The sequence below is a fragment of the Cotesia typhae genome, unplaced genomic scaffold, assembly GCF_013202065.1.
Source record: "Cotesia typhae breed Kobodo isofemale line unplaced genomic scaffold, CoteBio_Ctyphae contig_27, whole genome shotgun sequence".
NCBI lineage: Eukaryota > Metazoa > Arthropoda > Insecta > Hymenoptera > Braconidae > Cotesia > Cotesia typhae.
The window spans coordinates 1564284-1580897 of NW_027423733.1; the positions used below are offsets into that span (position 1 = coordinate 1564284).

General features: G+C 30.1%; 2 protein-coding genes across 4 annotated transcripts in view; one reads left to right on the forward strand and one right to left on the reverse strand.

Annotated features, from left to right (window-relative positions):
* The first annotated feature begins 8392 nt into the window (after positions 1-8392).
* On the forward strand, positions 8393-8896 carry LOC141525676 (uncharacterized). Its single transcript, XM_074240236.1, has one exon. It carries the CDS (start codon positions 8393-8395, stop codon positions 8894-8896), a length of 504 nt encoding a protein of 167 aa, XP_074096337.1.
* A 4617-nt stretch (positions 8897-13513) lies between these two features.
* The window catches only part of LOC141525863 (uncharacterized), a 76692-nt gene continuing 73591 nt past the window's right edge, over positions 13514-16614 (reverse strand). For all 3 annotated transcript variants that reach the window (XM_074240551.1, XM_074240552.1, XM_074240550.1), the window contains 2 exons: positions 14520-14670; positions 13514-14322 (listed from right to left, as the gene is read on the reverse strand). In XM_074240551.1, the coding sequence (XP_074096652.1) occupies positions 13583-14322; positions 14520-14670 (891 nt within the window). In that variant the 3' untranslated portion in view covers positions 13514-13582. The remainder of the gene's footprint in view (positions 14323-14519; positions 14671-16614) is intronic.

A 16614-nucleotide genomic window follows, 5' to 3' on the forward strand; every position in this document is an offset into this window, starting at 1 on the left:
AGTGCATTAAATTTCCTACAAAATTCTTAAAAAAATTTTTTCTGTACGACCAATTAATGATGAGGAATGAATTTTTTTCTATTGGACTGAGAAAAAAATGAAAAACTGCGACGCGGAGGATCTTCCTATTAAAATTAAGAGTTCATATTTGGTGAGAATTTTTTTAAGGTGCCTAGTAACCCATTTTTACGTATTAATTGTAAAAAAAAAATAGTTGATTTTTTTGACCCACCCTAATATATATATATATATATATATATATATATATATATATATATATATATATATATATATATTGGCCACGTCTAATCATATATAATCAGATTTACTTATGCATTATTATATATGATCATATATAATTATTTTTACTCATATATGTATGATAAAAAAATGCTTTCGAGAATAACAAATTCATTTCATAAATACATAGAGAAATGGAATAGTACGGTAATGGTTCGTTTCAATATTAGGATAATCAATTCATGACAATATTAAATAAAAAAATCGCAGGCGTATGGAGGGCTCGAACTCAAATCTTTTTAGCTGGAAGCCGTCTGGAACGCTGCTCACTCGTCCAAGTCACCAGCATTAATATTGAAAGACATAAATTTATTAGACTTTTAACAACAGAAAGTACTGGTTTTTATAAAAATTTTTGCAATTTCATCAAATTCCGGAATTCAATAGATTTTTGTAAAGTTTAAGAACTTATTAAATTTGATAAAATTCGCAAAGTACAATAAAATTACAAAAAAATTATGTCATTATTAAAAAAAATTAGAAAATAGTCACTGTCCAATAAATTTTTCGGTAATTATTGACAGGCTGTATGTCAGTGTCAAAACAATCGTATTGCCAGTCTAAAAAAAAAACTTTTTAAGGTCCCAAGAGTATTATCGCAAGATGTTTTGATCATATATGTTTGATCATTCCAAACCTCATGTATAATCATATATGATCAGACAAAAATTTTTTTTCATCGTGTATACGATACTACTTGACGTACAAGTTCATAGAAATTGACGTGATAATTAATTTGGATATCTAAATCGAAACATTGTCAAGTTTGGTAACTAAATAAAATTGTGTAATATCGTTATAATATTCTGATCGTTTCATTTTGTTTATAATTATTGGACCTACTAATTCTTGAATTTCATTTTTTTCACTGGAAACCGACGAACGAAATGCTACTACATTGGTCATCATTAATTTTTGACTTCTTTAAACCATAAAATTTGAAAGTAAAGTAACAATGAAAGTGAACTTTGAAGTATTACGACAAATTTATTTTTTACTTTAAATAAAAGTCATTGGAAAATTAATTTTTTTCAAGTTGTATATTTTTTTCCTGTGATTTTTAATGCACAATTATAGACTGTATACATATAGTGAATAGGTTCATGTACGAAAAGCATTTTAAAAAACAGCTGTAGTAAAAACTATGTCATGATTGATATGTAATTTTTTTAAGAGAATTTAGGAGAAAAATTGAAGCATACATTTTTACCGACATATATTACGCATGACTTTATTTTCTTTACCAGATATATTATATATAGACATTTACAATTTTCTGAAACTTACGTTCTATATGATAGGAATTTTATATTTTCTATTTTTGATTTTAAATACAATTTTCGATGCTGATCAACTCATAATTGATATAATAAAGTTTTTATTAAAATAGTTTTAGTGTACGTAAGATTAGGAGAAATCTCTAAATTTGTCAAAGATGAGATGAATAACAACTTTGATTATAAAAACTGATTGAGAAGAATAATATTTAATACTCTTTAATCAACATTTTTAAATAGAGATGTGACTAAATAAACAAACTGTTAATGTTGATTAATATATTAATATATATCATTGAAATTATAAAAGGATACGTTTTCCACTATGTAACATCTTATTATGTACATTTATATAATAAAGATGGAAAAAACTTTAAGAAGTATATTAATAATTGATTAATTTTTTCCAATGAAGGTAATTTATTATTTATATTAAATTATTTCCACATTCAGATCCCTATGAAGTTTTATCGGATCTGACTTTAGTTTTGCTGTAGTTTTATCTTAATTAATTTCGATTTTATCCGAACTTATTCTAAATTTACTGATAGTTTAATCTAATTTTTAATAACTCCATTGTGACTCATGCAAATTTCACGTTGACTTCACGCTAGTTTAAATCTGAATGAATTCTGATTTGATTATTATTTTACTCTGATTTCATTTTAATTTCATGTTGATTCCACTTTGAAGCCATCTTGATTTTATGTAAAATTCACTTTGATTCTAATCTGGTTCCATTCTGGTATCACTCTGGTTCCACTTCGGTTTCATTCTGGATTCACTTTGATTCCACTCTGGTTCCACTTTAATTACATTCTGAGTCCAATTTGATTCCACTCTAGTTCTAGTCTGGGTCCACTCTGGTTCCACTATAGTTTCATTCTGAGTCCAATCTGATTCCACTCTGGCTTTAGTCCGGGTTCACTTTGGTTTCACTTTAGTTTCATTCTGAGTTCAATTTGATTCTACTCTGGCTTTAGTCTGGGTTCACTCTGGTTCCACTTTAATTTTATTCTGAGTTCACTTTGATTCCACTCTGGCTTTAATCTGGGTGCACTCTGGTTTCATGCTGGAAAATAGGCACAAAACCACTCTGGAAACACTCTGGAACCATCATGATTCCATAATGTTTCCAGAATTTTTTCAGACTGATTTCAGAATGATTTGAAAGTCGCAAGGGGATGCATGTAATCTACTGGAAATTGAGACACCATACCAACACCAATATCTTCAAAATCTGATTTTCCTAAATGATGATCTTCATTTAAACGATTTATAAAATTCGAGTCAGTGCGTAATGGTGCATCCATATCAAGAAATAACATTCGATGGTCACTATATTCTCCTTCTTGAATGCACTTACCGCAACCATAAAAACCACCATGACCTTTTGTGTAGGTTACAAAAGCTCTCGCTGGTGAATCACAAATGACAGCCCTTATAATTACTTTAAATTTATGACTATCATACTCGAAACCTTCCTCTCTCAGATTTTTGTACTCATTAATGAAATCTTGAAGAAATTCATTAGTCATTTGGTTTGTTCAGTCCATGGTATATACCAATAACGAATGGTACAGAGACTTTTGGAAAAATTTCTCCCAGTATAGGATACAATTGTCGTTTTGAACTCTTCGATATTGGCAAACCATCAATGTGTATACTAATCTGGATAATATCTGTAATCTGTTTTATATCGACAATTTTTAATTGATCAATTAATCCTTCTTTCAGTCCATAGTGGAAATATTCTCCTAGTGCAACCTCACGAATAGTAGTATCTGTAGGAGTATCAATTAAGGTACGACTGTCATTTGGAAGACTTTTTAACTCTTCTATTGACTCCACATTTCTAATAATTTTTAGTAAAGCACTTGATCCAGCTTGAGTAATGTTAAATTCGCATTTCCATTGAGCTAATTGTTTGGTTAAAGGAATTGGTACTTCGATATCACAATTATTATTATTACTATTATAAGTGATAGAAGTTGTAGTAGTTGTTGCTGTTACTGTTGATGTTGTTTTTGTTGTTGTACAATGAGAATTATCATTATTATCTGTGTAAGTCTTTAAAGAGATATCGGTTACGGTATTATCTAAATGAATCGACTGTAAACTGAAATCATCACTGTTATAATTATTGTCGTTGGTCATTACACTGTTATTAATAACTGGATCATTATCAAACGAAGTATCAACCGATGCTTTTGCACGTGCAGTCTCCAAAATTGCCTGCTCACAGCGTTTTTTCAATCTTCGATTTTTCTGACTCTTAGACAGTTCACTGAATCTTTTTCTTTCAGACATCTTGAGAAAAAAATATTTTAAATTAAAAAAAAATCATAATTTATACACTACTGGAAAAAATTAAGGGATCAAAAAAAAATTCCAAATTTTTCGGTAGTTTTCAACAGGCCGTAACTTTGAGAGAAATGGTCGTACAGGAAATAAAAAAAAAGGAAATTGTAGCTCCAAGTGTCTAGTTTTTGGATTAGAACTTCAAAATTTTGTAGCCTCCGCGGTTTCTGAGTAATCGTAGAAAAACCAGCAACAAAAAAATTCTCAAAATTTTTTTAGTTTTTTTTTTTGGTCTACGGGCGTGGAAAAAATTTTTTTAGCTTAACCACCATAAGGATCGGATACTTTGTTCATTTAGCTTTAATTTCTTTTTTTAAACACCCTGATACGTCCACTCCTCGCTGAGATATCGGTCTTCAAATGGAAAAGGATCTTTTTGTCTTTGATTATCGATATCTCAGCAACCAATGATCGCACAGAAAGTTAAAGGTGGGTTTCAAGAACTTGAATGAATTCCCCTTAACGACTGTCCATTGTTTTTCGAAAAAAATTTTTTCTTTCCGTCACATGAATTTGAAAATGCAACAAAAAAGGGCTTTTAGTGGTTTTTGGAAAATCAAGCGCTGGATCGAAAATATTGAGGAAACCACTAATGTTAAGTGTGCCTTTTACAGTTCAATATGTCCACAAAAACCCTACAAAGAATCAAATTAAGCCAGCCAGCCGTTTTTTTGTTTCACTTGATCGAATTTTTGAAAAAATTAAAGGATCACGTTTTTGCTCTGAAAAGCTCATAATTTTAAAAATGAGAAAAAAATGGTTTTTCGAGCTTTTTCCACATTTTTGTTCCAAAAAGTGCTTAAATTTTCAAAAAAAAAAAAAATTAAAAAAAAATTTTCAAAAAAAAAAAATTTTTTAAAAAAAAATTTTTTTGGAAAATTTATTTTTTTAACAAGTTAAGGAAACTCAAAAAACCATCGCCCAATGATTTTTATCACCTTTCCACCGCTGCATTCCTTGATTCTACTGATCTCCTTTTAATTAAATTAATAAAAAAAGTTAATACCCCCAATCGAATTTCGATTTTTTTTCATACGCTTTTCGGAGTTTTTTTTTCTTTTCTTTTTGTGAATCCTTAGCAAATCGCTTCATTCAACAGTTTTTTTTCAAAACTAATCCCTCTGCGCTAAAAAAAATTTTTTTTAATTTTTTGGTCAAAATTGAAAATTTCTGACTTTTGATTCTTAATCATGGTTAGACGACATTTATCGGAGGTGGAAGTCGCTCGGTTAGTGACTCTTGTCGACGAAGGTTACACTCAACATGCAGTTGCTATCCGGATGGGTGTAAGTCAATCTGTCGTATCTCGAGCTTATACCAGATACCAAGAGACGAATCAATATCATCGTCGCCCCGGACAAGGTCGCCATCGAGTCACTAATGCCCGCGATGATCGAACAATTGTTAGAGAAGTTCGACGACAACCTTTCGTCAATGCGAATATTGTCGCTCGAAACTTCCCCAATCGCAGACAACAGCAACAGCGACGACGGCATCAAGTGCGAAACATTTGCTCTCGAACAATCATCAATCGTCTTCGTGAAACTGGGTTACACGCACGACATCCTAATCGTGTACCCCTGTTGACAGCAAGACATCGTCGAGCTCGTTTAGCGTATGCTTACGATCATCGAAATTGGAACTTGAGGGAATGGACAAATGTTTTATTCACTGATGAGTCTCGTTTTAATCTGTATGGCAACGATCGACGTCCTCTCGTTTGGCGCCGTCGTGGAGAACGTTTTCGCCAGAACTTTGTCCGTCCAGTCGTTGCCTACGGCGGTGGATCAGTTATGGTGTGGGGCGGCGTTTCACGAAATTGGAGAACACCTTTGGTAATTGTACGCGAAAATTTGACAGCTAGACGTGACATCGACCAAATTTTAAGGCCCATTGTTCTGCGCAGACGACAACATCTGAGGTCGTTCATATTGATGCAAGATAATGCACGTCCACACACAGCCAACATTACCCGGCACTTCTTTGAGCGGCATGACATCACATTGTTGCGACACCCAGCAATGAGTCCAGATCTCAACCCCATAGAGCACGTTTGGGACATAATGGGCCGTCGGTTGCGCAGAGAGTATCCAAATTTGCAGAACTTAGCTGCTTTGGAGCGCGCGCTTCAGCACATTTGGAATACCATTCCGCAGCCTCAAATTACCGTCTGCATCAACATGGCTGAACGTTTGAGAGCCGTTATTGAAAACAGGGGTGGTAATACCCGGTATTGAACCAACAAAAACCTTCAGAGAATGAGTTTGGAGTCATTAAATACGGTGGAACTGACGAGCCACCGGGTCTCAATTCTCCTGAAATACTTCACACACACACACACACACACACACACACACACACACACACACACACACACACACACACACACACACACACACACACACACACACACACACACACACACACACACACACACACACACACACACACACACACACACACACACACACACACACACACACACACACACACACACACACACACACACACACACACACACACACACACACACACACGCAGAAGCGTAAATCCGACCGCGCGACCTCCACGTGGTACGCTTTGGATAACGCTAATGCCGGCGGTAATTGTTTTCTTAAACTTTTCAAGAGAAAAAATTTCAAAAAAATTTTTTTTTTTTTCAATTTAAGCACTTTCTGGAACAAAAATGTGGAAAAAGCTCGAAAAAACAATTTTTTTCTCATTTTTAAAAATTATGAGCTTTTCAGAGCAAAAACGTGATCCTTTAATTTTTCAAAAATTCGATCAAGTGAAACAAAAAAACGGCTGGCTGGATTAATTTGATTCTGTGTAGGGTTTTTGTGGACATATTGAACTGTAAAAGGCACACTTAACATTAGTGGTTTCCTCAATATTTTCGATCCAGCGCTTGATTTTCCAAAAACCACTAAAAGCCCTTTTTTGTTGCATTTTCAAATTCATGTGACGGAAAGAAAAATTTTTTTCGAAAAAACAATGGACAGTCGTTAAGGGGAATTCATTCAAGTTCTTGAAACCCACCTTTAACTTTCTGTGCGATCATTGGTTGCTGAGATATCGATAATCAAAGACAAAAAGATCCTTTTCCATTTGAAGACCGATATCTCAGCAAGGAGTGGACGTATCAGGGTGTTTAAAAAAGAAATTAAAGCTAAATGAACAAAGTATCCGATCCTTATGGTGGTTAAGCTAAAAAATTTTTTCCACGCCCGTAGACCAAAAAAAAACTAAAAAAATTTTGAGAATTTTTTTGTTGCTGGTTTTTCTACGATTACTCAGAAACCGCGGAGGCTACGAAATTTTGAAGTTCTAATCCAAAAACTAGACACTTGGAGCTACAATTTCCTTTTTTTTTTATTTCCTGTACGACCATTTCTCTCAAAGTTACGGCCTGTTGAAAACTACCGAAAAATTTGGAATTTTTTTTTGATCCCTTAATTTTTTCCAGTAGTGTATTTATTTTTTGGATAAATGTATACGTTACCTTTAAAATCGAATGATTTCTCAAATTTATCACTGATAAAAACATGAAATATCATACACAGTCAAATATTAATTAGCTAAGAATATGCACTTACATTATTTTTAGAACTTTTAATTTACAAATTACGAAATCACTGGTTATAAATAATTAATTGATTTCACTAAATTAAAGTTTTGCAATTCGACGCTGAATGTAAACAGAAAACGTACCATACACTTATAGGTTATATTAAAACAGAGATAAAAAATAAAAATAAAATTTCTATCGTTGTGCGTATGCGCCAATACAATTCAATCCTACCTCAGCAAAAAGACCTCTGAAAGAGTTCATATTCATGACATCTTACGAAGTCAGAAAAAAGACCTCTTAAAAAGCTCAGATTATTGATGTCTTATGAGTTCAGTAAGTAAACTACTTGAAGAGCTCATATTTTAGAAGTCTTACAAAGTTTGTCAAAAGATTTCCTGTCGACTTCTTGATTAAGAGTTCTGATTGATGAATTCGTTAAGACATCATATTTAGACTTCTTATGGACGTCTTTGAAAAGACTTCTTCCAGAAGTCTTTCTGATTTGGATGCTGACTGGGTAATTTCTGGACGTTCGTGTGCCTGTGTTCATGGATTAGTGTATGTGGCAGGAAAATTGGTCGAAAAAGTGATCGTACCGGGATAATTTTTTTTATTATCTACAGTAAAACACGACGGAGTTTCTCAATCAATATGAGCGTTCAATTCACTGATAACTTTAGTATTAGTATATGTAGATGATATTCTTGTCGAGTCAAATGACATGAAAGAGGTAGATAAGCTAAAGCGAAATTTAATGGAATTTTTTGAATTGAAAGATTTAGGTCTTGCAAAATATTACCTTGGTTTAGAAATAGTTCAGTATGAAGAGCAAATAGAGCTCTTTTAATCAGGATATATCGCTCCATTGCTTAAACAATGCGGTATGAATGACTGCAATCCAGTTGCAACGCCTTCTGAATTAAATATACATTTTGAAAATGTAAGCGAGGATGAGTCACATGTAGAGTATCCATACCGCGAAATAATTGGTGCTCTTATGTATATATCTGTAGCGACTCGACCTGACATTTCGAATACTATCTCTAGGTTAGCTCATTTCGTTAAAAGCCCACGTAAATGTCATTGGTTGGCTGCAAAGCGTGTGTTAAGATATTTAGCTGGGACTATGAGTGCTGGATTTGTTTATAGTAAAGTTGATAAGGCTTTAGTAGGTTATTCAGACGATTGGGGTGGATGTACGGTTGACCGACGGTCTTATTCAGGCTACGTATTTTTGTTCAGCGGCGCTGCTATATCTTGGAGATCACAAAAGCAACGTACTGTTGCTCTGTCGTCAACCGAGGCCAAGTATGTGAGTCTAGCAGAGGCTACAAAAGAAGCGTTGTATTTGCAAAGTTTGTTTCGCGAATTAGAGCTGAGTGATTAGGCAAAAATGAATATTTTTGTAGATAACCATGGCGCACAATGTTTAGCTGTTGATTCCATGTTTCATGCGCGAACGAAACATATTGATATAAAATATCATTTTATACGTGAAGCAATTACGAATAAGTTGATAAATGTATACCATGTATCGACGAGTGAGATCATTGCTGATGTGTTAACAAAACCATTACCTCGAGTTATGCACGAAAAATGTATGAATGGTTTTGGATTTGGTTACTAATTACAAAAATAATTAATATTTTAGAGTATGCAGTTTGAGAGGGTGTGTTGAAAGTTTAATCACTGTAGCAAACATGCATACTTATATATATTTCTATAGTTATCCGATTTAATATTTTACTCATAAATACCAATATGGATTATTGTATTACTACCTACTTGTAAGCAATCAGTTTTTGTTGAACTATTAAGTTGTTACTACGTATAATATTTTCTCCTCATTAATAAATTGTATTTGAAACTATTTGCCAATTATTTACACGTTTATTTATAACATTATTCCTATAAATAATCAACAGGTTACATAAACGTAAACACAAAAAGCGATTCAAATCTTAAATTATTTATTAAGTTCAGTTATCCTCCACATATCCATCAAAACAATTTTGCTGTGTATTATAGTTTATTTATACAAATTTTTGATCAAAACATCCACTTCTGTATATAGCAATTTAAGACGGTATGCAACATTAATATTACATAGTTATATTTACAATTTTATTAATAAAAAATGTATGTCAATGGATTCTTCACCTGAGTAAAAAATATTATATATAATTCGATACAATTGTACAAAAAATTGCTATAGCAATTTGTATACAAATTATTATATAGTTATATATTATTTAATTGTATAGAATTATTATATATAAGGCTCTAAAAAGAGTAGCATAGTTATATAAAATTGTTTATAATTAGATATGATTTTATATAATTGTCCATCATCAAGTAAAATTATCTTATTTGTTACAAAATATATATTAGACTGGGCCGAAACAGTCAACATTTTTTTCTTAAAGATTTACTAGAAATATTATTTAGTATGATGAAAAAAAAATTATATAAAAGTTTGAGCCTTATGATATAAATATCATAATCAAAAGGTCTACTACCTCCGTCTACCTCCGTAATTTTTTATAACATGAAATTTTATGACTCCGAAATTTCTTAATGTACGATGAAGTTTTATTAAATTTTTCAAAGTTAATTGTACAATAGAAAAGATGATTGTATTAAATTTGATAAAATTTATAAGTTTTCTATAATTTCTTAAATCTTAATGAAAGTAATACTTTTTGCTTCCGATTATAATTTTGGGTATTTTTATAGAAATAGGGTTAATGCACCAGTTATGGACCGGTCACCAATTAGTTGACCGATTTATTTAAAAGTTAATTAATTATTATTTTACAAGGATTTTTATTCTAAGTGTATTTAAAAAACAAAATATAGCATTTAATCATCACAATAAAATATTGCGGAGTTTATTGCGCAGTGATTACAGCTTTAAAAAAATATTTTAGATTTGTTTACAACGCGACCAGCCATCAACCGATCAAAAATAACTAGAATATAATTGGAGGGTGAGTGCTTTTCATAATTTATTTAGTGATATTAATTGACATAATATTAAATATTTTAGTTTTATTATGTTAATTAAAGATCAGATTCCAACTTTTGTGGAAAAATAAAGTAAAATTATAAGTTTTAATATTATTTTAAGACCGGTCTACTGTTGGAGGCTAATTACTCAATAGAAAATTCATTCGGTCATCTACTGAACCCTCTAATTTTATCACGATCCAATTAATGACCGTATATTTATAATACAAACTTCTTAATCTCAAAATTAAATCTGTCAAGTGTTTAGAGTACTTAAATCATTCAATGTGTTGTCAAGTGCTTTTTAAATATAAACATAATTATAAAATGTATATTTATAATTAAACAATAATACTTAAAATCTTTTTTGGTTAGTAAATTTTGTTTTGTTGTAATTTTTCCAGTGAACGGTTATTAAAGAACAAATTATTAGAAGAAGAAAAAATTGCTGAGCAATTGAAATAAAGAGATTTATGAGCTAGTAAAAAAGCTTTCATTGAAAAACAGAAAGATCAAACAATCTCAGATGAGTCAGAATTATCGTCATAAGAATAAATTTGTGATTGTTTGGGATCTAAAGAAATGTGATTTTATGTTAAATATTACTATTACTTATATTAAAGTGCAATGTCTATGAAAGATGGAGTTAATACTTGAAAAGTATTGAATACATTCAATTACATTTATATAATTTACAAAATTACTTATATTTATTTCAGCGGTCAATTAATTGGAGAACGGTCGGTCATTTATTTGGTTTCCTCGGTCAATAATTGGTGATTTTAGTATCTCAACACTTAAATAACAAAATTAATATAATTTTGTTAATGTTTATTATAAATAGTTGTTAATAATTATCAATTAAGTATTTAATTTTAACAAAATCCATTAAAAATTGTTTTTAATGTTAATAATTTTTTTATAGCTTGATACAAAAAAAAGAAAAACTTAATCGGTCAATAATTAGTGCATTTTCCTTACATAATTTTAGGTATTTTCATAAAATTATATAAATTTAAGTATTTTTATAACCTTATTTTATACAATTCTATGACGTTTCAAAAAGTAATAAAAATTAAGGTGGAAGAGATAGCCATACGACACGTGTCTAACTCTGGCGATCACCCACGTTAAGCAGCATTTACTGTGGTTAATACTTGGATGGGTGACCGCCTAGTCAGCGCAGGCTAGCGTGTAGATCTCTGTGTGCTAGGAGAAAAGACTAATGTTCCGGTAATCAATAAATTTCTTATCGAAGAGTTTTTTATCGATTATCGTGAGCTTGTAGCTCTGTTCCGACTGTACTGGCATGGGTTTTCTCTGAGTTTTCCCCATATCACTATGGGATTGCTGAGGTCCAATATGAGAAGAGAATAAAGCGTAGAGCTAGGAGAAAGAAGAATATGAGCCTTGTAAGAACCCAGAACGTATACAAGTCAAAAGCAATAATAAAAAATGATAAGGTAAAAAAAATTTCGTAAAATTTTATAAAAATTATCATCAAGAATGAAATTTATTGATTTCATAATATTTCATACAAGATCATGAAATTTTATAAAATTTTAAGAAAATTTATAGAATATGAATTCAGTCTTTTCTATCATTTTAAATCTTGATAAGTATAACAAGTATGGTAAAAGTAAATATCCGCCATTAATGTTTGTAGGAGAGGCCATGTGGTGCAGTTAATAGAAGTCAAGACTTGGAGCCAAATAGACTTAACTTCGAACCCAGCAGACGATCAGAATTTTTTCATGAATTACAATTTTACTTAATTGTATACGATTGTTTCATGCCACTTTTATGTGTACAATTGTATATGAATTATAGAATATGTACATATAAATATATAAAAATTTTTTACTCGGGCGACAATGATAATATATAGTATGTAGGAGAGGAATTCTTGAAAAAAATTTATTTTTCAAACAAGCTCAAAAGTTTCGTTAAAGTAAAAACATATGTTTGTTAAAATTTGAGTTCTTTGTATAATTTTTAAATAGAAACGTATCAGTATTTTTTATCTTTATAGGAAAAATACAGAAAAGTTTTTTGTTTCTAATTTTTATAACTAGATAACAATGTGTCTTGTAGAGAATCTACAAATTACGATTATAAGTATTTAAGCATTCTACAAAATTAAAAAAAAATACATGAATATATATATTTTTTTTTATTTGACGTCATGTAAAATTAATTAATAGCTTCTAAACAATTAAACTTATCGAAAATTGATAACTTTTTTTTGGTACAGTATTACGTTGAAAATTAGAACAAAAAAAATATTTATTCAATGTAACATCAGATTTTTAAAGAGGACAGTTCCAAGCCTATCGGGAAGAAAATTAATTTTTTTACTTTCTTGAAATACCTTGGTATATATCGGTTATTTTATACCTAATCACCTAATTTTAAGAATCATATTTTTTTATTTTGCTAATTTTTTAGCTGTTAATCTTTAAGATTTTAGAAATAATAAGTGGTTGAAAATACAAAAAAATTTTTTTAATGATGTGTCTAGAATTTATAAATTTATAATTTTTGTTCGATCTGTTATATTCAAAAAGTAATGAGTGTTATCTTTTTAGAAGGAAATAAACTGAGTAAAAATTTTTATGAAAATATGGAAATAATATTATTCACTAAGCTACACTTCATGATAAAATTAACGATATTTTCCAAATTCCCTAAACTTTATAATTTACTATCTTTTACGAATAAAGGGTTAAGAACTTACAGATATACTTTTATTCAATATATACAAAAACATATCAAATAAAAAAAAATTTTAATCGTAGAAAATTCTTTAATGCTTTTTACATTATGAGTTGTGTAATTATAAAAATAAAAAAATACGACTTTTAAAATAAAATTAGACAATTTGGCTTGGAATGACCGAATTATTCATGCGCGTAAGTTCATGCACGCACGAGTGTGTGTATGTATTGTGGAAGTTCGTGGAATTACTAATAAATAATTTATCGAGAACATAAAATTTAAGACTTAATTTTTTTATTGATTTCCATATTAATAATTGCTTGATATCGAAAGTTTAATTATTAATTCAACGATCGTCTTGAGATATAATAGATTCTGATAAAATAAAAGAACCACGTGTAAAATTTGCTAAGTTTTTGGTCGATGGATCAACAACTGTGTTGACAATTGTTTTATTATCTCTTGTTAATGGAGCTGAACTAATACTAGATGAACTGACACCTGAATCACTCGATTTTTCACTAAAACATCCTTTTTGTCCAAGACTAACAATGGCATTTACACTTTCACAAACGAGTCCATCATTACTTGAACCAATGTTATATTTAAATGTTGCAGTTTTATTAACAGGTGTAGCAACTATTTGTTCATCGTTTTTAATTAAAACAGTTTCACTTAAATGATCACATTTAGATACAAATTTAATATTTCCACTAATATTACATGGCTGCGTCGTCTTCTCTAGTGATTTTTCTTTTGGTTTAACAGCTATCCCACCATTGTTTACTGTGCTAGGAATATTTGGATGATAATCATCTTTACACCCCCCTTCAGACAATATATTTACATCAGTACACTTATTAGTGGACATAAACATATTAAAATTATTTTCACGATTAAGCTTGCATGCGTCAAAATTAATTAACTTTCTAGATAGAGTTTTATGTGTATCGTAACAACCCGAGTCACGTAATGGCTGTCGTCGAGTGAACGGTGAGCAATGACCTGAAGTTTGACATGATGGTAATATTCTACGACTGTTGTCATCACCTTCTGAACTCGATGCTAGATCACCTTCACTTTCAGCTAAATAAATAGATAAAAAAAATATTAATTTCGATTTAAATAATTTTAATTTGTTACCAATAATGAAATATGTAATATTTAAAAAATTAGATGATAAATTTTGATTGAATAGCCGTAAAGATTATGATTTCTTCCTACTATTTCTCTAAACGATTTCATTATTGATACACAAAATTAATGCTATATATGGTTCTCACACTGTAAGTCATGTAACAGTTGCACTGCTGTAAGAATTTTTGCTCTATGTTCAGGTTGATGGATGCGTAGATAATCAAGATCTGCTGGTTCAAGTTCTCGAAAGAGTTCAAGATCTTCATAACCATTTAAAACGAACACGGGTATATGTTCCTGCAACACACAGAATAAGTTTGAATTAACAATTTCCTTGCATTTTTATTATTTAAAAATAGAAAAGAGAGGTATCGTGAGACACCCGGTTGGTAAATGTTGTCAAAATGCTGTGCCATTTAAAATCTTACACGTTTTTTGGTCTAGCTTTCGTTTGTAAATTTGCGATAAGGAACTTCGTTTCAAAAAGTTCAAAAAATAATCAGCAGGAATTTAAAATTTATTTGCTACAATCAATTTTCGTATACGAGTCGTCCTGCATGATTATCATTTTGGAATAGATCTTCAGCACTATCAGATATATCAAAATATTTATAGAATAATTATTTATGGCTAAAATACTAATGTCACATATATCTAACAACAAAATATCTTTTGATAGTCACAGTATTCAATTCATCCTCCTTTTCAACTGGCTAATTAAAGTCTGTCGATCATTCGTCACAGGTAAGCATTTATTATAACAGCTGAAATACGCTAGGTACTCTTGGTTACACTGAAATACGCTTCAAAACAAAAATTACTACCATAAAAAAACAAACATTAACTTGGATTTTTCGACATTATACTGTGGAACAACTTTGGAAAAATTTAAATCAGGGCAAAAAATCTGACGTTACTCACTGAAGTAATCTTAGGGACCATTTACTCTCTTAAATCGAAATAGTGACTATAGTGACTATTCACTATTTTTACAGTGCAGAGTAGATCACTAATTCAAATAGTGGTATACTTTTCACTACTAAATAGTGAATAGTCACTATTTCATAAGCGACAGTCATTATTTCGATTTAAAACATATATGTTTATTTTTGTTACACTTGTACAATAAATGGAAACTTAAAAATCGAATTTTCCTTTGTTAAGTCGAAATTTTCAAACAAGCGATCTGCTAGGAAGTAGATTTCTAAATAATCCATGGGTTATTACAGTCTTTATGTGGAAATTTTTGTTTGTTTAGAAGAAATTTATGAAACTGTAACACCAAGGAACGCCTCGTAAAATGGAATAAAAGTGAAACAAGTTTTCCAAAGTTATAAATCTAGCATAATTTCGGTTGGTAGTTTTATTAAAGGAATAATGTAAAACTCCTTTTCTCGAAATAAAGAATTCATGACAATAAAAAGCAAAAACTTCTATTTTTTTTTAGTTTCTGTTTTGAAAATAAATAATTTTCAGAAGTTGGAAATTACAAGTCGTGTGTCCGAATTTTTTATCAGATCGCCACATTTTGAGGTCTTACATAGAAAGGAAAAAAAAAACACTTTATGTTTGTATGTTTGTAACCGACTTCTTTAGGCGCGATTTTGACGCACTTTAAACGGCCAGATTTCGTTCAAACTTTATAAATTTCTCGAGGACCAATGACAATACACTAATTTGATAAAATTATTCCATTTTTTAATTTGAAAAATAAGATTTTTGTTAATTTATATGATTTTTATCTACAGTCGATAAGGCAGAAATTTTAATTTTCCAATCATTATCTTTAGACGATTTATCTAATATTAGCAAAGTGCATGCTGGTAAGTTAATTGCCAAATAATAGTTTAAAATTAAAAAAAACAAGCTATTATAAATAAACCAAACTAAAAAATAGAAAATAAATAATAGTTTAAAAAAACCAAAAAACACGCTTTTTATAGAATACCGATCTAAGAAAATAGATAATAAGTTTGAATAAATTGAAATTAAGAATAGTGTTAAAAATTTTAATAAATGTAATTAATAATAGTGTAAATAAAAAAAAATGTATTTTATTTTAAAAGAAAGCGTGGGGTGCATGGGTCAATAGATATAAATATTCTATCGACAGATATGAGTAGAGTGATTATCATTTTGATAATATCTTAAAAAGAACCCCACGCTTTTTTTAAAATAAAATACATTTTTTTTTATTTACACTATTATTAATTACATTTATTGAAATTTTTAACACTATTC